The sequence below is a fragment of the Mya arenaria genome, chromosome 8 (genome assembly GCF_026914265.1).
Source record: "Mya arenaria isolate MELC-2E11 chromosome 8, ASM2691426v1".
NCBI lineage: Eukaryota > Metazoa > Mollusca > Bivalvia > Myida > Myidae > Mya > Mya arenaria.
In genome coordinates this window covers 39,218,842-39,242,683 of record NC_069129.1, presented here as the reverse complement: position 1 = coordinate 39,242,683, position 23,842 = coordinate 39,218,842, and the positions used below count along the sequence as shown (strand labels likewise).

The 23,842-nt window shown below is 34.1% G+C and overlaps 1 protein-coding gene across 4 annotated transcripts; it reads right to left on the bottom strand.

Moving 5' to 3' along the window:
- Positions 1 to 691: 691 nt before the first annotated feature.
- LOC128243411 (repressor of RNA polymerase III transcription MAF1 homolog) lies at positions 692 to 22,948 on the bottom strand. Of its 4 annotated transcripts, none has more exons than XM_052961187.1 (7): positions 22,115 to 22,948; positions 20,577 to 20,717; positions 17,236 to 17,398; positions 14,941 to 15,185; positions 14,067 to 14,138; positions 11,499 to 11,547; positions 692 to 9,781 (listed from the first exon to the last, which is right to left on the bottom strand). In XM_052961187.1, exons 1-6 carry the CDS (start codon positions 22,195 to 22,197, stop codon positions 11,520 to 11,522), a joined length of 732 nt encoding a protein of 243 aa, XP_052817147.1. In that variant the 5' UTR covers positions 22,198 to 22,948; the 3' UTR covers positions 692 to 9,781; positions 11,499 to 11,519. The 4 variants fall into 4 exon arrangements, with proteins under 4 accessions (XP_052817147.1, XP_052817148.1, XP_052817149.1 ...); XM_052961188.1 differs by having other exon boundaries at positions 11,515 to 11,547; XM_052961189.1 differs by lacking the exon at positions 11,499 to 11,547.
- Positions 22,949 to 23,842: the final 894 nt, after the last annotated feature.

The window sequence follows — 23,842 nt, the reverse complement described above, 5'->3', positions numbered from 1 at the left end:
TTTGAATACGAGGTATTTAATGCATAAGGAATAAGAATTGCACATACTTATATGGATCAGGACTGTAATCTAGTGACATTGATGTTTAAGAGATAAATATGTAGATTCTGGACTTCCATGTGTTAGGGTCACTTCAATGTGAATATGGCCACATGTATTATAGTTTTTTACTGTCCTTCAGAGCAGGGCAGAGATAGTTGACAATTGTTTTAAAGTCAAGGTCATTAATGCCCAAAGTAAAGGTCACACAAACCTGCATATTTTGTGTGACCTTCACTTTGGACATTGATGACCTTCACTTTAGAACATTTGTGACCTTGACTTTTGGATATAGGTGACCTTGACATGGACATTAGTGACATTGACAAGTGACCTTGAATTTTGGACATAGGTGACCTTGACCTGGACATTACTAACAGTGACAGGTGACCTTGACTTAAGGACACTGGTGACCTTGACATGGACATTACTGACAGTGACAGGTGACCTTGACTTAAGGACACTGGTGACTTTGACACATTGACTTTTGGTCCCTGGCATTTTTATCTCCATGTATTAACCATTTGTGTCCTTTTGTACTAAACATTCCAACAAGAAAAAAGAAATTGTAACCTATACAAAACATAACACATCCTAACATTAGTGTTGCAGTCAGTGCTTTCAAGGAGTTACTTTACGACAAACCAGCAAATAAAGGTAAAACAATTTTATTTTATACAAAATTTACACACATCATTTCTATCAGTATACATGTTCATTTTTGAGGGTCTATACAGTACACAGTAAAACTTAAGAGAAAACTAACAGTATTAAAAACAAGAGGGCCATGATGGCCCTAAATCGCTCACCTGAGTAAACAAGTTTAACCTTTGTTATCAATATAGCTTGTTTCTCAAAAAATATTGAACAAGAGCTGTCACAGTATGTGACAAAGGCCCCCGAATGTGACATTGACCTATGAACAAGTACATAAAAAGTTGATCTTGCCTTTATGTGTCAAATACATATGGCAAGTTATTTTAAATTGCCTCTGAGCATAGAAAAAATACCAACCATACTTGACAGCCAACACTCTTATGTCCTCATATTCAGCATTCCATTGTGAATAAACACTTAGTGTATCTTTCACCTTAAAGGTAGGGACATGGGTCTTGCACACGACACGTCGTCTTGGTATGTCGAAAACATATGGCAAGTCATTTTAAAATCTGTCCATACAGGAGAAAGTCACGGCCCGGACACGAAAGCCTATACTCTATGTACTTATATGCAGCATTCCATTGTAAATAAACAATAATTGTGACCTTGACCTTAAAAGTAGGGACACAGGTCTTGCAGGCGACATGTCGTCTTGGTATGTGGAACACATGTGGCAAGTTATTTTAAAATCTGTCCATACAAGAGAAATTTATATCCCGAACACGACAACCTATACTCTTTGTCCTTATATATGCAGCATTCCATTGTGAATAACACTTAGTGTGACCTTGACCTTAGAGGTAGGGACACAAATCTTGCACGCTACAAGTCGTATTGATATGTCAAACACATGTGGCAAGTCATTTTACATTATGTCCATACAAGAGAAAGTTACAGCCCGGACACGACAACCTATACTCTATGTCCTTATATGCAGCATTCCAGTGTGAATAAACACATAAGTGTGACCTTAACCTTAGTGGGAGGGACACAGGTCTTAAACGCAACACGTCGTCTTAGTATGTCAAACACACATGGCAAGTCAATTTAAAATCTGTCTATACAAGAGAAAGTATACTTTATGTACTTATATGCAGCATTCCATTGTCAATAAACACTAAGTGTGACCTTGACCTTAGAGGTAAGGACACGGGTCTTGCACACGGCACGTCGTCTTGGTATGTTGAACACATGTGACAAGTTATATTAATATCTGTCCATACAAGAGAAAGTTACAGCACGGACACGAGTTATTGAGCCAGACACAGGACAGACGGACGGAAGGTGCAATTTTAATATGCCCACCTTCGGGGTCATAAAAACATACTCGTCAAACATGTTGCCTGGATAATCACTGACGGGACTTGTCACAGTTGCCTGCACACTGACAGGACTTGTCACAGTTTCCTGCACACCGACAGGATTTTGTTCAGTTGCCTGCACACTGACAGGACTTGATGCTTGACGGCACACTGACAGAATATGATTCTCACCTGCAACCTGACAGGACTTTGTTCAGTTCCCTGCGCACCACACTGACAGGACTCGATAATTGACTGCACACTGACAGCACTTGGTATAGATACCTGCACTCACCGGACTTTTTTCAGTTGCCTGCACACTGACAGGACTTTTTTCAATTGCCTGCACACTGACAAAACTATGTTAAATTGCTTGCACACTGAAAGAACTTTTAGTATAGATACACAAATAATAAACAGTGCACAACCCATCAATAAACTGCCTTAAGCTCTAAAAATCAAGTATCAGATCACATTCAACTCCGTCAACTAATATTATCACCTTGACCCGTCTAGGACAACATCACATTCCTTCTAATGTTAATAACAGTATTTTTCTTTATATAAGTTATAAGTGAAAAACACTATCCACACAGAAGATAAGATTATAGCATCTGCATGAACAATAATCTACATGAAGTTCAAGTCTGATTATTAAATTTATTATTAAGTAAAAATGAAATTTCTTCTAAAAAATAAAGTGTATAATAATTATTTGAATCTATGAATCTAAAAAAAGAACAATAATTACTTCAGAAGTGACTATGTTAAAGACTTCATAAAATTTAAAATATATTCCCTTGTTACTAAAAATCGAAAGTAGTGGAATCTCCAACAAAAAGGGAGACCATATAGCAAGACTTGCTGCCCTTGCTTCAAGAAAAAACTTTACATAACTATTAGAATTTGACAAAGTGTATTTATAATGAACTTGTAGCCCACGGTCTGAGGCCAATTTTTCTCCAGGGGCATAATTTGAATAAAAATGGTAGATAACCAATCGACAATGTTACACACCAAATATTAAAGCACTAGGCTTCATAGTATTTGCCAAAAAAGTTTTGCAATTTTTCCTTCAGGTTGCCATGGCAACCAGAGTTCTGCATGGAATTAATTTCTTTGAACAATTTTGAAAAAGCACCAACAAAGGATCATTCCTATGAAGCTTCATCAAAATTGTCCAAGCGGTTTAGGAGAAGAAGATGATTATAACCTAGTGTTGACATTTTCCTTAAGGTTGCCATGGCAACCAGAGTTCTGCATGGAATTAATTTCTTTGAACAATTTTGAAAAAGCACCAACCAAGGATCATTCCAATGAAGTTTCATCAAAATTGTCCAAGGGGTTTAGGAGTAGAAGATGTTTATACCCAATTGTTGACATTTTCCTTTAGGTTGCCATGGCAACCAGAGTTCTGCATGGAATTAATTTCTTTGAACAATTTTAAAAAGCACCAACCAAGGATAATTCCTATGAAGTTTCATCAAAATTGTCCAAGCGGTTTAGGAAAAGAAGATGATTATAACCTAGTGTTGACATTTTCCTTTAGGTTGCCATGGCAACCAGAGTTCTGCATGGAATTATTTTCTTTGAACAATTTTGAAAAAGCACCAACCAAGGATCATTCCTATGAAGTTTCATCAAAATTGTCCAAGTGGTTTAGGAGAAGAAGATGATTATAACCAATTGTTGACGCCGGACGACAGACGCTGGACATAGACCGATCACAAAAGCTCACCTTGAGCACAAAAGATAGCGGACATAGACCGATCACAAAAGCTCACCTTGAGCACTTTGTGCTCAGGTGAGCTAAAAACAACAAGAACAGTGTGTCTAGATACTCATCTAAAATATACAATACCCAGAAGCCATCTTATCAACAAGAGTACAACAGAATATTGTAAGATAAGGCATTTGGCATGATATAATTACTCATTTTTTTAATATGTTTCAAAAAAATATCACTACTACTCGAGGGTATTTAAAATTGTGATTGTATTATACCATTGTTGATATTCAGTATTCTTTATATATCAAATATAAATGAATGACCTAGACGGCTCAGGGGCAGCAATATACCGGTATTTATACTCTAATCATTTAAAAAACAGAGTAAAAGCAAGTAAAATATTTACAGCAACTAATGTGAACTCGTGGCAAATAATTCCGACATTAATTAACAGATAATATGTGGCATCATAGGGCTTTTTTGGTGATTTTGATATTTGTTTATAGTAATTCTGATAGTAATTCTCTGGTTTAAATAACTGAGTCTGAGGCTTCAGACATTCGGCCAAAATCGTGTGATGCATGTCAATGATGTATTATATATATATATATTACTAATAAAGTAAATGTGAAGGTCAAGAAATAAACAACAACAACTTCTTCAAGTTTATTCTGAAAATTGCCACCCTCCTGTATAATACTTTGCATTGCTTTATTCAATAAATTTGATAAACTTGATTAAATCATCATATGTATCAGACCATTTTAAATGTATTTATTAGCTTGCATAATGCATTTTGTTTGTAAGAATATGTTACTTGATAAGTCTGTTTTTGAGAATATGCAGAAAAAAAGCCTAGAGCCGCTAGAAAAAAGATAATATCTTACATACATGTTTACCCATTTCATATGGTGTAACATGTTGACATAAAATAATGAAACCCAAAATCATTAGAAATGTCCAATGAAGAATGCCTTCATATCAATATATTTACATGAAGAGATCACATGAAAGTCAATGTACAAAAATGACAACTAAAGTTCCTACCTGATCAAACAATAAAACATCTGTAAAAATTTGGAAATTCAGAACAATAAAAATGTCAACCACTTTTTCTGCCAAAGAGAAAAAATATTGTGAAATTATAACTCAGATAAATTTTTTTAGTTTGATTACATGTTAAAGAAAAGAAATATACAAACACAAATGTCACATAAGCAATGTTACAAAATATAAAAACACTGTTACAAAAGCAATGTAACAAAATATACAAAGACAAATGTTACATAAGCAATGTAACAAATATACAAACACAAATTTTACATAAGCAATGTAAGTTCACCATCAAGTTATATGCAATTTTGATTTTCTAGTTAACAACAAGATTCACAATGCATACAGTAATCATATCATAGAAACAAATGACTGAATGAAAAATAATCTTGTTCATTTAGCCAAAAACATGATAAGTTAACGGATTGCTATATAACAATAAAAAATATGCTCAATGTATGCGCACAATATTGGGCATATACAATGAGACATAAACAATGAGACAAACAAAAATACACAACTGTGTACCAATTATTATTTAGCAGCCAAGTACAAGTTAAGCAACAATCAAGAAATATTCAGTTTGGACTAACCTGACCCACGTTTTGAGGTTTTTATTTACTTCCAAACACCTTATTTACTAATGAAAAAATACGAACACCTGAAAGGCTTGGGATGCAACATTTTAGTGAGTGGTATAGAAAAGGCCAATACTACTGTTTATCAGTTGTAGCCATAAAGATAAGCAGCTAAGTGAAACACAGTATTATCTATAGTATGTCCAATGTTGACAGTACCATACAGATGACACAATAAAAATCATGTCATTTCAAGAGATTCTACAAAAATTATCTAAGCTCTTAAGGGCATACAAAACTCCTTGATTTCAATGCACGTTAGACTATTGACTTCTACACTGTTAAACTCCTAAACTGCTCAACAGTTCATTATCTGACTGGCTCTGTTACACCCTTTGCTATAAAGTAACAAAGCAAGATTAACAAATCACACTTTTATAGCCACTGTGAAGAAACAAAGTCTTAACGACTATTTAGCTCAAAAGTTAAATGTTTATCTAACTGTTTAGTTAGTTTATGCTAATTTCTTTTAGTTGGATTGTTACTTTAGTTGATAGCTTAAAGGATCACTCTTGAGTCTGTTTCCTTGGTAGAAACCAGCACCAAGGCACCCATTTTGACGAGCCTTCAGAAAGTACCCCTGGTGGGAATCGCACCCACAAGCTCTAGGACAGACACCTATAGCACTAGAGCACTCTCAACATATCAACCTTTCTGTTGGTTACATCATCTCAAATCAAATGACTGTCGCTATGTCTAAAATTCAAAATGGCTCCTGCATCAGAAACATTGGTTTCATATATTGAGGGGAGAATGTGACAATGTTCTATACTGAGGGGAGAATGTGACAACATTCTATACTGAGAGGAGAATGTGACAATGTTCTTTATTGAGGGGAGAATGTGACAATGTTCTTTACTGAGGGGAGAGTGTGACAACATTCTATACTGAGGGGAGAGTGTGAAAATGTTCTATACTGAGGGGAAAATGTGACAATGTTCTATACTGAGGGGAGACTGTGACAATGTTCTATACTGAGGGGAAAATATGACAACGTTCTATACTGAGGACAATGTTCTATACTGAGGGGAGAATGTGACAACGCTCTATACTGAGGGGAGAATGTGACAATGTTCTATACTGAAGGGAGAATGTGACTACGTTCTATACTGAGGGGAGAATGTGACAATGTTCTATACTGAGGGGAATGTGACAATGTTCTATATTGAGGGGACATTCCAAACAGAACTTTCCAGAAAAGGATTCTGTAACTAGTGTTCAATACAATGTAGCTGTTATGCAACATTCTAAAAGCATAAAGACAGTTCAGCAAATTAGTGTCAATACCTAACATTCAGGTAGTGAGTGAACTTAATGTCTTATATTTGTATTTGACATTAATTCCATTCAAAATCCTTGTATTAGACAAACCGGTTCATGTTATAAAACAAAACAAATAAGTAACATACTGATAATCATTTTGGAATGAATCCGGTCTAAAAAATCTATTGTACCATCCTATGAATAAAATTATACTAGAAATACTTTGTATAAACATGTCAAGCCATTAAATTCCTGTGACAGCACATGTAAAAGTTAATTTCATCAAAAAAGCATATGTGGTGTACTAAATATCAGTTAGGAATAATTTCTAAAAAAAACTTGACTACTCAAGTCCGAAAAAGTGGTGAACATACAGTTTGTGCCGAACATACCATAAGTGGAAATATTTAGTGTTTTAATATGTACATGACTATTAGGTGAATTTATATATTTATGGGACAATTTGAGACAACCAAGCCACCATTGAAATGAAATAATGTGAGAAATCATGTTGTTAAAAAACAGTTTTCATAAGCTGATTTTGCTATCACTCTGTCACTTCCTTTATTAACAGTAAAAACAAAACCACAGTCACACTTAGAAAATCAGCATGTTAACAAAACATCAGCATGAAAACAAAGTACCCAATTCCACGCATTTTAAACCTGTGACCTGGTTTTTGCACATTGAATCATACTGTGAAATCATTAATGTTCATGGGGCATTAATGTTCGTGGTTTTCGTAGGTTAGGTGATCCACGAATTCAAGATCCCATGAAATATAGACCCTTTATTCACTTTTTCAATTGCCATGTTATGTACATACTCTAGTTTATTCGTTACAGAGGCCGCAGTATACATCGTATATAACTGCTCACTATATATCGTAATATCATTGTTTTGTTAATATATTATATCTGCCTTTAACAAATAATTAACCAAATCGTTTTAATGTGTTTTATGAACCAAATGACAGAAGCACGTGCCTAAACATGTTGAAACAATTTTTTTTTTCAAAAATGAAAAACCACGAATTCAAGTACCCACCAAATTGTAATTTTTCGGCAAGCCACAAATTTCATGCAAACGAATATAAATGATTTCACAGTATATATATATATATATATATATATATATATATACTACCATCTATAAACCAAAACAATTAAAAACAAAAAACTAGAGCACAAAGTTATCACACAAATTGCTTCTTTAAAAATGTACACTGTGTTCTTATAGGAAAAATCTATTTGAAAATTGTACATAACTTAAATGTACATTAACTAGGGGTGGCTGAATCAGCCGGTATTCTATCAAGGAAAGGGAAGAAATTCATTCACAGTGTAAAATCAAGAGTCAATATAAGAAACATTCAGGAATCTTTCTTCAATTAATTATTTTATGTGAATACAAATCAATAAGTTGGTCAACACATTACAATCTATTACTTAAGTAATGATAATATCCAGAAATCAAATGGATTTCAAGATCAAACTGAATTCAAACTGAATCGCTCTTCTTGGGTTTTCTAAAACAAGGGCATAACTTGACAATAATCAAAGGCAGTGTTATGGACCTTGCTACACATGGGCATATTGTCTCCGGCAACCTGTGTATTAAGTTTCATTTGAGTATCTTGAACTGATTTTGAGTCATGGCCAATGGCAACACCCAAGACTACAATACCTAGTCATGGCTAACGGCAACACCTAAGACTACAATACCTAGTCATGGCCAATGGCAACACCTAAGACTACAATACCTAGTCATGGCCAACGGCAACACCCAAAACTACAATACCTAGTCATGGCCAATGGCAACACCCAAGACTACAATACCTAGTCATGGCTAACGGCAACACCTAAGACTACAATACCTAGTCATGGCTAACGGCAACACCTAAGACTATAATACCTAGTCATGGCCAATGGCAACACCCAAGACTACAATACCTAGTCATGGCCAACGGCAACACCCACAACTACAATACCTAGTCATGGCCAATGGCAACACCCAAGACTACAATACCTAGTCATGGCCAATGGCTACACCCAAGACTACAATACCTAGTCATGGCCAATGGCAACACCCAAGACTACAACACCTAGTCATGGCCAATGGCATCGGAAACACCCAAGACTACAATACCTAGTCATGGCCAATGGCAACACCCAAGACTACAATACCTAGTCATGGCCAATGGCAACACCCAAGACCACAATACCTCGTCATGGTCAATGGCAACACCCAAGACTACAATACCTAGTCATGGCCAATGGCAACACCCAAGACTACAATACCTAGTCATGGCCAATGGCAACACCCAAGACTACAATACCTAGTCATGGCCAATGGCAACACCCAAGACTACAATACCTAGTCATGGCCAATGGACCTAGACTTTGTCTTTGAAGAAAAGATGAGATAAAACATAAAACTCAAACAAATGTGAATGGCAGAAATGTGAAACATATAATCATAAACTATTTAAGTCATTCAAACAATCTTGCCTTTTATTTGTAAGGGATCTTAGCTGTACATAAGGGGCTGCAATGGGATAGTAAAATTGTACACAGTGACTAGCTATACATTATTACAAAAAATGCCTATTACTCAAGTTCACTTCTCTATTTTGTACGGTAATTACTTTTCTCACACAGATGATGATGATGATGATGATGATGATGATGATGATGATGATGATGATGATGATGATGATGAAGATGATGATGATGAGATGATTCTTTGATTACCCCTACCCAATTGTTACTTTGACAAATCAGTGTTAACATGAAGTTCCATACTATTTAAAATTTGTTGCAAAACATGTTTTTGAATCATAAATTTAATAAAAAAACAAACAACTTAACTTATTATTTTATCACAAGTAGCCAAATGTGCCTATACAATCATTTTAACAACAGAATCTTGGCTACTGTAAGTTGCAAAATGTGTATGTGATAATGTGCCCAATCAAGTTTATGGAAACTGTTGAGTGCTCCTTCACAATGGTACTGTTGAGTGCTCCTTCCTTCAATATGGGCTAGTGTCTGGGTGCAGCTATCAAGTTTGGCATTCAACACATTCATTCCATATCACTGAAAAGGAGACAGTAAAAGAATACCTATTATCATATTTAGATAATAATATACCGTACACGTGTAGAAGTTAAGATTAATAGTATATATATATATAATTACTTATCTGCATATGTGTAAAGTGTTCATACATTACCATGATGAATATTTATCTATGAAATTAAATGCAATGGCTTATATTTTAATATTTTGAAAATAAAAGATGCAAGGTATGATTTGCAGAATGCACACAAGTGCCAACTCTTCAAAGACAGTTTCTTTCAAAAAGCACAGCACACTGAACAATGGTAAATGTAAACCAAGTTAATTTCTAAATGTTTGCTTATTTATGCTGATGTATAAAAAAAAAATCAGTTGAGTTTTTATAACTCTGATCCACCTACCTAATTTTTGCTATTTTTATGAAAAAATATCAAAGACAAATCAAACTTGACAAATTGTCATCCCTTTGTGCTCGATAATGCTGAAAACCAGTCTGATAACAGTATTTTAATTGATTGTCCATACCACCTTCCCAATTATTGGTACATTTTCAGTAAGATGTATTTTGTATTATAGAACACATAGGGTAATTCATTTGACCAGAAACAAATAACATCTAATGATGATTGTCTAATGTTTTCCCATTAGTGTTTATACATATGTAAAAAATTGTCCCCTTCTGCAGATAATATATATTTTTAAGTCAGAGTAACAAAAATGTTCTTGCTTGTCTGACTGCCAAATAATACCGATATAAGTGGTAAATTTGACATGAACATGTTACTGTACAGACACTTAGGTGTTAATATTATTTAGTGATTTACACATAAAATTGTCTCGTATTACTGTATGTATTTTTCCATGTCATAAGGAGCAAAACTTTGGTTTATTTCTTTTTTCTTTTAAAATCTCTAGAAAAATGCTTCTACAATTAAGCCGGGTAAAGATATATCAGGAAGTCTTTATTAAGATCCAGCATGCTAATGGTAATATGATACAAGTTTTGGTGATAAAAGGTGTTCCAAATGTACGTTGTCAAATTTTAGAGAATGGACACTATAAACACAGATTTTGCTAATTCAAGGGTCATAACTCTAGGGTGACAGAGGCAACATAACCTGGCTTGTTATAGAAATAGACCAAGATATTCTGTCCATAAACATTCTGACCTAATTTGGTGATGATTGGACGAAAGCTTCTAAAGTATTAATCAGACAAGACCGATTTTAGATAAGTAGTATAATTTAAGGGTGATTACTCTCTAGTACTCTGAGCGATTTGGCTGGTTATCAAACTTGTCCGAGATACTATGACCAAACGCATTCTGACCAAATTAGTTGATGATTGGACAAACACTTCTCAAGATATTGATCGGACAACTTACTTGGGGCTGCCCGGTAAAACTATAATATAGCCTGTTCTATGAACAATTTTATGATGACGTTGGTAAAAAAGACAAGTGCAACATCGGTTTGGTATGGCCAGTTGCTCACATAAATAAAACATGGTCAAGAAAGCAATATCCAACAGTAACTTACATACCTCAATATTTCATAATTATTTTAAATACTTTTAGTACATGAATACCAGTTAGTGCATTTTGTCCCATAAGCATTATGTAAATGAAAAGACAGAAATCCCTCTAAGCATTGTGATATGTAGAAATCAGTGTTTAAGGTAATGGTGTTTATTATACTTAGATGAGATTTGAAAACAAGCATACAAGAATGCATACATGTAAATCTTGTTACTTGGTTTAATATTCCCACATCGATCGTCTCGATCTAAAGGTCAACAAGAGAAATATAATGCTATAATGTACATAGAAGTTGTTCAAACAATCACAATTCAGTATAAGTGTTAATTTATACTAAGTTATGTTTAACCAATCATGAAGAGAGCTTTAAGCTGATATGACTCACTCCTGAGTCTGAGTTTCCTGGGCAGAAACCAGTACTGGTGTCCATTGTTACACGCCAAGAGAACTTTACTATGTTGGAGTTCAAACATAAGACATCTTGGGAGAGACGTGGACGCTTCAACCACTTCACCTATATCATCCCTTAGGTGTTGTAAAATTAATCTTTTTAAAATGCCAGTGGGGGATAAAACATTTAAGTTCAACATGTGTTTAGGGCATTAAACAAGGAAATTATTCACATTATAAGGAACTTTATGTTACTGTTAACCGAAAGTCGAAACTCAGTTTACATGTATGTTTTTTAGTCATAAATCTGAGAGTTATACTCTGAACAAACAACTTATAAACAAAAGATGATACATGTAAATAGAATTCCTCTAATTGAAAATGTTGTCTGTCCTGAGTTCCTATAATAGTCAATATTTTACACACCATAACTAGTTAATAATAATAGCAAGTGCAGATATTTTCATTTAATTAATATTACATAAGCTAAAAATAGTAAAACATCAATTTAAATAAATTGAAAACTGAAACATTTGAAAAATAGTTTTTAAGTATTTGCAATGTAAATTGCATGAACAAGCAATTGTTTGATCAAGGGATATAATCGAATCATGATTGTACAGCGTTTCCTCCTGAAATAACCAAAGTGATATTAGTGAAGTTTTGACAATTTCATGGGTGGTACCTCTTGAATAAACTAGAGCTGTCACAGGAGTGACCTATACCCACAAATGCCACCTGGACAACGGAATGGCAAACTGTTTCTTTGAAAAGAGGCCATAACTCCGAGGTTATTGTACACTGCATTTCCACTCATCATGCTCTACCAGAGTATGTTGTATAATTAACAACCATTGAGTAATTTAGAAGTTACGCTGCTGACAAAAAAAGTAACAAAGGATAATATCTCGGTCCTAAGCTGAAATAGTTATGTTTTTTCTTGTACCCTGGAATTTCACTCAATGTCATTTACCATTGTATGCAGTTTAATTAAAATAAATCCAAAAGTTTCCAAGTTATGATCTGGACAAGAAAAGTTAATAAAGGGCAGTAACCCTAAAATATGCTAAAATGGAGGTATTGTTTTTGTAACTGCACGTTCTCTCATTGTGCTTGACCATTATATGAAGCTCAATTGAAATATATCTATTCGTGTTCAAGTTATGCTCTGGATAAAGTAAGTAACAAAGGGCAATAACTCTGTGATTAGCTGAAATAGAGTAATGGTCCATGTTCACTGCACTTCCTCTCATTGAGCTTTGCCATTGTATAAAGTTTAATTAAATTCCATCAAGTTTCCGGACAAGGAAAAATGACAAAAGGCAAAAACTCTTAAGGTAAAATAGAGTTAAGGTTCTTGTACACTGCTTCAAGTTATGCTCCAGACAAGAAAAAGTAACAAAGGGCAATAACTCTGTAATAAGCTGAAATAGATAATTGCTTCTTGTACACTGCACTTCCTCTAATTGCGCTTTACTAAGACAATTCAAAGCCATAACTGTAGAGCTAATATTAAACGTGACTGTTGATTAAACTCAGTCGAGATATTATGCCTTAAACTTTGATAAGAAATGCTGAAGTTAGAGAGAAGACAAATTAATTTGTTCAAATTTAGACAATTCAAGGGCCATAACTATGGATTTAATAGTGCTTTCTGGCTGTTGATTGAACTGTCAATTGTTGAGATATTATGCCATTAAACATTGTGACCAACCTTGGTAAAGATTGGATAATAAATGCAATGTTCAATAAGAGAGTGGAAATGTAAGTGTGGCGCAGCGGTTGCCGGATGCCATTTAACACAGGCTACATCAAAATCAAAAGCTACATGTACATGACTTGTGTAGGCCATTCTCAAATGTTTTTTGGTTTGTAGTATTCCTGACTTTAGATATTTACCATGGCTCAGTAGGTAGGAAACTTGTTGGTTGTTTTTAACAGAATGTTAACAAGACAATAAAGACTAGAACAGCGAAAAGCAATGTGTTTTTACTAGCTTCAGTCTCAGATATATTTCACCCATCACAAATAGAAATATTTCAGGCCCCCATAGTTCATTTATCCAAAAATATTATTTTTTTAATCAATGTACACAGCTTACAGGTATTTCCTATGACTTTTCTCAACCAAATTAACCTACATCTTCTTCCATCAGGGTTTTAAATCGAAATGTGTTACAATTATGATAATGGATTTTTTTGCACCTAACATTGAAAACAATGAATACACAGTTTTCATAAGATATATCATAAAAACCAATTTCAGGGACAATTTCCCTTTAAAAAAGTATTTGAGTCAGATACTTTTTGCTACAATAAAACAACTTTTTAAGGATGGCCATATTTTCCAAATGAGCCAATCAGAACAAGAACTTACTTCTCGAACATCATGTCACTGGATTCATCCATGGAAATGTCTGTCCCAATCCCAGAATCTCCATACGGACCACTGCAAAAGACAATTTCAAAAGTGAAATGGATTTACCCTTTAAATTATTATTTTATTAACAAATCACGTATATCTCTCAACATACATTTTATAACTCATGTTATTTGTGCATTGTTTACCTCTTGTAAAACGATGACAGAAAATACTTTGTAACCAGTAGTCGAAATAAGAACAAGTCATGAAATTCTTAATTTTATAAAGCAATACTTGTTGAAAGATTTGATGCCAAGAACTAGTGTAAGAAGTCTGGCTTGTTCATCCAAGTTTAATTTTGATTAATGCAAAACAATCAGACCCACTTTCATCAGAGTTTTTTTTAATACATCCAAATCACATCTCAAAACTATATTGAAACAGTTGATAATTTTGCTACTTCACAATTTACCAAAAGACATGTACTAGTTTCATAGAATTTTGACAATAGGAAATTGAAAATTTAATTTTTGTTAAGCAAACTGACAGTGTAGTCAAAATTATATGTTTGATCAAAGGACATTATTGGTGGATTTTCATTTTATCCTGCATAAATGTAAAAGCAAATTGTCCAAAAATGTATGGCAAGACAATGAGGCAGTCTACAGTGGGTAAACACTGCCTCCAACAAGTTAAAGTATGTGATATCTTCCCAATTAACCTAATTCATACACTTTCAATTTAAAAGAATTAAGCGTTTTACTTTTAAGTTCTGAAATAGGAATATGTAGGTGATAAATGTTCTGTGTGACATAAAAAATTGTGTTCACCAAGTAAAGAGTTATCTAACACAATTCCATTGTAAAACCTTTGTTTCAACTTCAACTACCTGGTAGCCCTGCAAGTGAAGAAAACAATCCGCTTCATTTTCTTGTTGTAGAAGAAATAGTTGAACGACCACGTGCATCCCTCTTCACCAAACGGGTCGGAGGACAGGTCAGGATTGTAGCTGTATACATCGCATTCCCGTAGGTTGATCTCCTCATCAATGGCCGTCCACAGATTCTGCTTAAGATTACTAAAGGCTTCATTAGCTACTGTCTGAAGCTGGCTTTCAACTGCGTTCAACACAAACTGAAAATAAAGTTTAAAATGTTTGGTTTATACAGAGGTTGACAAAAGTCTTTAAGCAGTGGTCGAAATTAGCACAAGCCCACAAGCCCTGCACTGGTAAAATGTCTTTCGGCTTGCTCAAATTCTGAATTTTATATAGCAGGGCTTGTTTAAAAATTTGATGCCAAGCAATAATATAAGAATTCGGGCTTTTTCATCCTAAAGTCTATTCGATGACTGTTTAAGCATACAATACAATGAGCAACAGTTCATTTCAATGTATGCATTGGTCATAAGCCGTGTCAGAAAAATACAGCATATTTTGGGGTTACAAAAACACGAATCTCGTCAGGAATTTATAGCCAAAATGGACTGAACATCACAATCTTAGTTTCTTGTTGACCAATATCTTTTAAAATTTAATTAAACATTTGTCATGATATTGTTCCTTAAATATATCTTTGTTTTCAATCAATGTTTATATTCATCATCGGCAACACAGTACTTTTTTCCAACATACCGTGGGACAACTGACTGACAAAATCTGGTTTTAATAATTATGCATGAGGCAGGGAAGACAACTCTTCTTCCAATGAATTCACATGTTACAATGAAATATTTTTTCAACAACCTTGTGTCAGTAGCCTCCATGGCAAAGTGGTCTTGACTGGTTACAAATATTATTGTACTGAAAAGGCAGACCTGGTTCAATTCCGGCTTTCGCATGAATATTTTTCAACGGGAAACCAATGAAACTGCCTTAATATCCATTAAATTATTCTTGATTAAGAGATTTTCCTAGCCAAATCGCCTACAGTACACAAGGAAGCATAGCGTAGAAGTGCATCAGGGGTATCTGACAATGGATTTTATTCAGAGTTTTTTTCATTCTATTGGTATATATCTATCGGTATAATATATACTTGTAATAGAATAACTTCCAGCATGAAAAGTTCGATGAAATAAGGCAGTTTTTCATTTATGTGAAATTATCTCTGGAAATTTAATTTTCCCTTCAATAGGCTTTCACATCCTACTTTTCCCCCAACTAAAGAGCTTTGTCCACTTCCTTCTAGTCAGAGATAAAGCCTTGATGATAAAAACATGTAAGTCTTCGACCTGTCAATAAGCCCTTACAGGATTTGAATTTAGAAAAAAATTATCCTCGCAATTTTTGCGAGTACTGAAAATGCCACTTCTGTAACATGCAAAATCTAAAGTGAACTCGCAATATTTTTTCTTCACCCCAATAACAATGATTTCTGTGTTATAACAATTCACCTTCTAAAGCCAAATTAGATTCATAATCATAAAAGACGTACTGAAGAAGTCTGTTACACAGTTTGCACAAAATATCTTGCAGACGTTCCCATTGTTGTCTGTATAAAATACTATTGAAGGTTAATATAAGTGAAGTTTCTTCTCCTATTTAGATACAGTTTTTATGGACGGTTTATTAAATTTTGACTTCTATGTCAGATGACTTTGAACATCGCCGTCAGCGGTCGTCGATTTTAAACATCCAGGCATCAAAACACTGTTTTCATAAAATTATTTTCTCTTGTCATGATGATGGACTGTGCCTCATAATTAATAAGATTTTAGCCCAAAAATGCCGCCTAAAACCTGAACACAAAATAACAGTCTACAATGTGAACTAAGTGTAACACGCTTGTGTTTACAAGGAAAAGAAAGTAGGCAAATTGAAAGTTGCTATTTTTTTGTTCAATTCGAGCCCTGCCTTTACCAATATTTTACCCCACCAGTGGGGTGGCAGACATATAGCCATATTTAGACAACAGGTCACTGCCGACAGACAGACATACATGTATGAAAAGCCCAGTGGGGAAATAGACTTGGCTGGACCTATCTATTTTTTATGCCGGGATCATCTCCAATCCCCGGGATTTTGACAAATTCATCATCAGGGGTGGGATTAAGACAACAAAATTTGTAGTTTTTCTTAATCCCCTGGGTATGCCTCCCCCACCCCCTACACCTGGTCTCCATCTGGTCTTGAAAAACATTGACAGATGCATTATAAGTATTCATCAGAAATCTGTTATAGCACCTCAGCACTGGGCTCCTTGCTAAATTCATCACTTTTAGCATTGCTGAAGTCATAGTCTGGGTTAAACGAGGCGTTGAGTGTGGAGATGAGGTAAAATAGTGTCTTCGTCGAGATGGTGTCACACAAGTAGCTCTCGCCATCACTCATACTCCGACCATAACTCCTGCAATACATACATGAATGATGCAAGTTAAACTTGTTGAACCGACAATTATACTTAAGTAAAATGGACATTGCACTTGAAATGTCAAAAGATCATTAATGCCTTGGGCCGTCAATAGTTATCTCATACGTCATATATACAATGTCTTTATTTGTCAACATATCAACATGCATGTATGACCAATGAAGATGACAAAAAAAAGACAAAATTGTCCTTAAAGTTAGTTTACACCTTCCCTCTATGCCAAACAAAAGTAAAGGGATATATTTTTGTCCATTAATTTGCATTTACCCAATATTACAACTTAATGGCTGTCTGGTGACTAGCACACTGTGTATACTGTGTATAAGATGCTAGCATACATGTAGATAGGACACAGGCAAACAGAATGATGGAACAGAAATGGTACATACATGTATCATTGATATATATTGTCGTTAAAGTACCAACAAAATGCCTTTTTTTTTTGGTATTGTTTGGTATTTCTGTGTGTCAAAATATTCAGACACTTTCAAATATTGTGGTGAAAATTAGGGGTACCCGGTAGTCACTTACATAAAGAAAAAAAAACTTTTCCACATTTCTGGAAATAACAGACTATGGTATTTTAAATACAAAAGAAAAAATAGTGTGGCCTTTTAACAAGAACAAAATTGGCCAGTTTAATAATTCTGTCTTTGCAAATTGAATATAATTATTATGTGTAGTATCATTTTTATAAACTGAGGCTTAAAAAAAATTATGTCTGTTTCCTGTAACATGCTGAAAAAAAGATGGGTCGGTAGGTAGGGTTTTTTTTTTTTTTTTTTTTTTTTTTTTTTTTTAATGTCAGAATGATCCAATATTCAAGTTTATTTCAGGTGAATTATTTTAATAAGAATTCAGTGTGATATATAGATTCAATCTTTCTGCCACTTATAAGCTAAAACTGCTAGCTTGACAGCCATCAAAACATAAAATACATCATCATTGTAATAAATCAAGACTAAGTGATTTTTTCACATCTATATATAGGTGAAGCTTGACAAAGAAACAGCATTGTTTATCAGTTATTTTTAGCCATGGTACATGTATTTCAGTCGTAGAATGCATCCTGTTGAAGGGCAAGCCATGGGTTCGACTCCCAGCGGTGGCAACAGTATGTGCAATTTTGAGCATTGTCAGTATGTTCACCAGGGAAGCAGTTCATCTTTAGACTTTGCAAATATAACCCAGTGAAAGAGTGAATCAAAGAACATTTAGACAATTTATTTTTGGCAAATGTTTTAAACAAAACTTTCAAAATGCATACATTTTCTAATAATAAAACATGATATTATTGCACAGACTATTTTAAGATAGACTGTGTAATAATATCAAGTTGTATTACAATTAAATGTACATGACAACTATTATAAAATAAAATGCTGTTACAACAAGAACAGGCAAGAATCTCCACAAAACATAATTTTATATAAATCAATACTTCGATTGATAAATGACTAGAATCAATGACTAAACCATTTAACTCTTAGAGGCTGTCAGAATTGTACAGATCTTTGGGACCACTGCTTGGACACTTAAACCTTACCTGCTGACTCGACAGCGAACAGTGTAAAATAACAGATTGGACTGGAATATGTTTAAATAGACTAGAATCAGTATCAAAAAAGCTTAGACTGACTAATAAAAAGTAATACCATTTTCCTTTTTTAAACAGTAAAACAGCAAAACTAGTACACCTACAGTACCTTAAATAGTTTCCACAACTTATTTTTTTTTACAATTTTCAGTGTTTTAAAAAGATCTGCTGTATTAGATCCACAGTTCATTCTGTAAAAATCTCAAGCACGATAATCAATGTAACTTTCAATAGAATACCTTGTTGTTTTTTTCCTTTTCTGGACTTGACTGGACTACGGGGGTTAAAACATTCCCAGAGTCAAAACTTGGTAAAATATGTTCTGACTCTGACGAACATATTATTTAGTTAATGCATCTTCGTTATGTAATCCAGTGCATCCTTGTCAAATTCCAATATGCACCAGCGATTGTTTAGTTGCAACGACATCTTTCTTACTAAGTTACTTTAACTTTCACTTTCAGGTTTATCTTTTTTCCGGAAGTAAACAAAAACATTTAACGTTCCTATTGCCAGTATTGCAACATCGTATTTTTCATAAATGGCAAAACTATAACAGTTTTGTTATAGAACCACGGACCTATAAACCAGGTCCGAGATAGAACTAAACTATAACACTGACAACGATCTACGTAGTTTTCCTTTCACTTTCATTAAAATTGACAGGAAGTTAGCGTGCACCTGTTTTCCGTGCTTTTTAGACCATGTGGTATGAAAAATGTTTATTTTTCTGTTAACTCATTAAAAACTTATAAGAATATTTTTTAATTAACTGGAGATATAATAAAAAAAACCTTAAAATAAATGAACAAAATATATCCTAGCATTGTTGTTTTTCAAAACCATTGCACTTAGCGAAAAAGCGGAAGGTATCCGTTAATTTGCATAATGGGCGGAGTTAATATTACGTCATTGAGTTTGAGTGCTGCTAATTGACAAGGTTACCGATCAGATTCCAGATCGATAATCACTTGTCACTTCGGGTGTAAATTGCTCTTGCGGGTTAAACAAACATTCAGATCATGCAGGCTCCTTTCAGATGATACCGACTCTCACACCGAAATATCCCGTGTCAAAACTGATGCATATTACAAATGGATGATGCGTTGATTTCGGGTCATTTACGATTCCTGTGCGTCAAAACCCGGGAGCTCGGGTCAATTGAAAGCCCTGCAGTTTAATGTCACAGCCATTAAGGTTTTTGCCATTGTTTCAACTTGCCAAACCGGAAACATTTGTAACTATGCAACGATTCGGACACTACCAAAATATTTAAATTATCGTTGTCATCATAGGCCAGAGATCGCTAAAAATCTGACTTTTCGAATTTTGGGGCATAAAAAAATTGCGGTCGGCGGTAAAATTACGGTCGGTCGGGTTACAGGAAACAGACATATTTTTTTTTTAGGCCTGATTGGACAGAAGAGAATCAGGCTATACCTATCGCTTTAACTGTAAACCCCCCCCCCCCCCCCCCCCCCCCCGAACTATACAGTTAAAAGCTGCATCCGGTATTAACACTGTATTGAAATTAATATTTTGTTTCATTAAACCTACTTGACCGGGCTGAGTGATATGGTGCTCTGTGGAGGAGACAGAACTTGAAGATCTCTTGGGTTATTGTCATGTGACTCCTGCATCAAAGTCTTGAAAAGACGCTTGTCATTCCCAGCCATCTTGCATGAATAACTTTCCAGTCTGAAAATTAAACATACATTTGTATATAAATCATTACATTTTATCACCAACCTGAATATAATGGCACATAGTTATACTGTATTATATGTCATTGCTATAATTCGATATTATCCAATTAATACATAAGACAATTATTTCATTTGAGTTTGGAGAAAGCCATAAAGGAAATGCATACATGCATGTTTTGCTGTTGCCATCCAATGGAATACATTCAAAATAAATTTTATCATCGGAAACTAAGAAGTTAGAACTAATGTCTAATAAAATAGTAAAAAAACTCTAGACAATTAACACGTTATAGTATGCCACCGCTGTCACCTATACCTGTTGTCACGTGTTCGGAAACTTCCTGTCATCATTTTTTTAAGAGGCTGCTACTTTTTATTACTCAGGTAGCGTTACTTAAAGGTGCCCCTGTTATACCTGAAGGACCTTTTTTATTTAACTCTATTTTATCTCTCTATATATATGTATCTTCTTTGTTTCACTCATTCCAAAACATAGTGAAATAAGGTATAACATATAATATATATCACGAATGGAATGCATACATATAAAGATTGGATTTCCCACATTACTAAATAAAGGCAATGTAATTTATCAAAACTTATAAGTTAAAGTAAATTGCCATTGCAGCATTTTTTTTAAAATCCTGACACATTTATATTAATGGGGAATCAATAAAATATCATAAGTTAACAGTTGGAAACAAGTTAATGAACTTATTATAAATATATTGGTGAGCCCTACTTTTTTATTGCTATTTCTTGCTACTGTTATCAGATAGGTTTAAGATTGGATTAAGGAATAATATACAACATGATAATTATAAGTAGTAATTACTAGACTCTCAACCTGTATCTACTATCATTTTTCTTCTTCTTTGCTTTGTTACCTTTACTAGTTTTAGTCTGAATTTTTTAACTCAAAATAACTGTTGATAGATTAACTTATGCACCAATCAATTGTAACCACGGCCCCCCAGGTCCGGGGGTATACCGGGGATAGCCGGGCAAATGGGCCGTGTTTTTACCTTTCAGATGGCCCAGCAGTGCCAGGTGAATGCGGTGGTTTTATCTTCGCGCAAAATATAGCGGGGAATGGGCCTTAACTAGGGTCTCTTGGGTGCGGGGGACATTTGGCGGGGATTTTAACATCAGTTAGTCCCTGCAGGGCAGAGATTTTAACCGGGGTTGGCTGGACCAAAAGTCAAAGTCCCCCCTATACCCCGGACCTGGGGGGGCCGTGATTACAATTGACTGGTGCATTAATTACGCTACGACCAGTTTTTGTAAAACACAGCATACAATTGCTTAAAATTTAACATCAGATTCATATATATACTGAATAAGTATATTGAATCTAGACATAATAAAGTTAAGGTTAGTTATGCCTACCTTCCCTCAGTCCTGTAGTTTTCCATTTCAATTGAAAGCGCTGCATTGATCGCCTCAAACTTTGCATTTTCAAGAAACTTCATCTTCGTCTCTTGCTTCGAGTTTCAGCTTCACCTCACAGCTGTACTATCAGTATTCCTTTATCCTGTCTTTAAGGTCGCTCTTGATCTTATACTGGAACTTGACAGTTGTTTCTTAATTGAATTCTAATGAATTATTATGTTTACTGAGTCAAAGAACTAGGAAGTGACAAAAGTCTTAAAGAATTAAAACACAGTGGACACGGAACTTTGATTTTACCAGAGTTAATGAGCATTAAAATGTTTTGCACAGATTTTTCACTTGAGCACTGGTTCATTTCAATATCTCGATATTCCTTTTCGATCCCCATTTGGGAGGGAATTGCAAAATCAGTGTAAATCAGCTGTGTGAAAACAAAATGTCAATTTTTACAAAGAGGAATCAACACCTTCATAAACACTTTCTTCACTAATAGATTATACAAACGTTTAGAAAAGTCATCAAGTTTTGACTTTTACGTGGGTATCTGTTGAGATTGTGTCGTATAAACTGCACTTTACCGTTTTTCAGAAGCAATTTAGTTTCCTTGTAAACAAATGGTGACCTTAACAAAGTAGGCCAATCAATTTACCCACAATTCCGTCTCTGACGTCAAATACGAAAGAGATTAAACTTCTTTGTTATTTTATCGTATTTCCACGAGGCTAAGTTTATTTAAGAAAAATAAATAAAAAAATTATACGATGGAAAGATTGTTTATTTATTTTTTATCAGGGATTCCTTTTAGACTGCGTATGTTTTTAGAAAATAATAATTGCCTCCCTTGGCTTCTACTTCTTTTTCTGGGTGCGGGGTGATACAGGAATCCAGTGGATTTCACGTGAAATCCACTCAGAACTCAGTTATTTTAATTAATAATTTATTTTTTTTGTATACATATTAGAAAGTGCCTCATGAAGGGTTTATATTTCAAATTTTATTGAAATTGGTCAAAAAATAAAGAAGTTAGAGCAATTTTTCATTTTTTTTCCAAAAATAGATCGGAAATCGAGGTGAAATCCAGATTCCGATAGGTGAAATCCACTCATAACTCATTAATTTTAATAAATAATTTTCTGCTTTTGTATAATTATTAGAAAGTGCCTCATAAAGGGTTTATATTTCAAATTTTATTGAAATTGGTCAAAAAATAAAGAAGTTAGAGCAATTTTTCATTTTTTTTCCAAAAATAGATCGGAAATCGAGGTGAAATCCAGATTCCGATAAGTGAAATCCACTCATAACTCATTAATTTTAATAAATAATTTTCTGTTTTCAAATTTTATTGAAATTGGTCAAAAAATGAAGAAGTTACAGCAATTTTTCGAAAATAGATCGGAAATCGAGTTGAAATCCAGTTTTCGAGAAGTGAAATCCACTCCTAACTCAGTTTTATCAATTAGTATTTTTTTTTTTTTTTGAATACGTTTTGGAAAGTGCCTAATGAAGAGTTTACATTTCAAATGTTATTGAAATATATCAAGAAATGAAGAAAATAGAGCAATTTTTCGGAAATCGAAATGAAATCCACATTTTGACAAGTGAAATCCACTTTTTCAGACGTGAAATCCACTCATAACTCATTGATTTTTAACAAATTAATTTTTTTGTTGAACAAATAATTGATAAGGCTTTATCATGTGTTTATATTTCAAAAATTATTCAAAT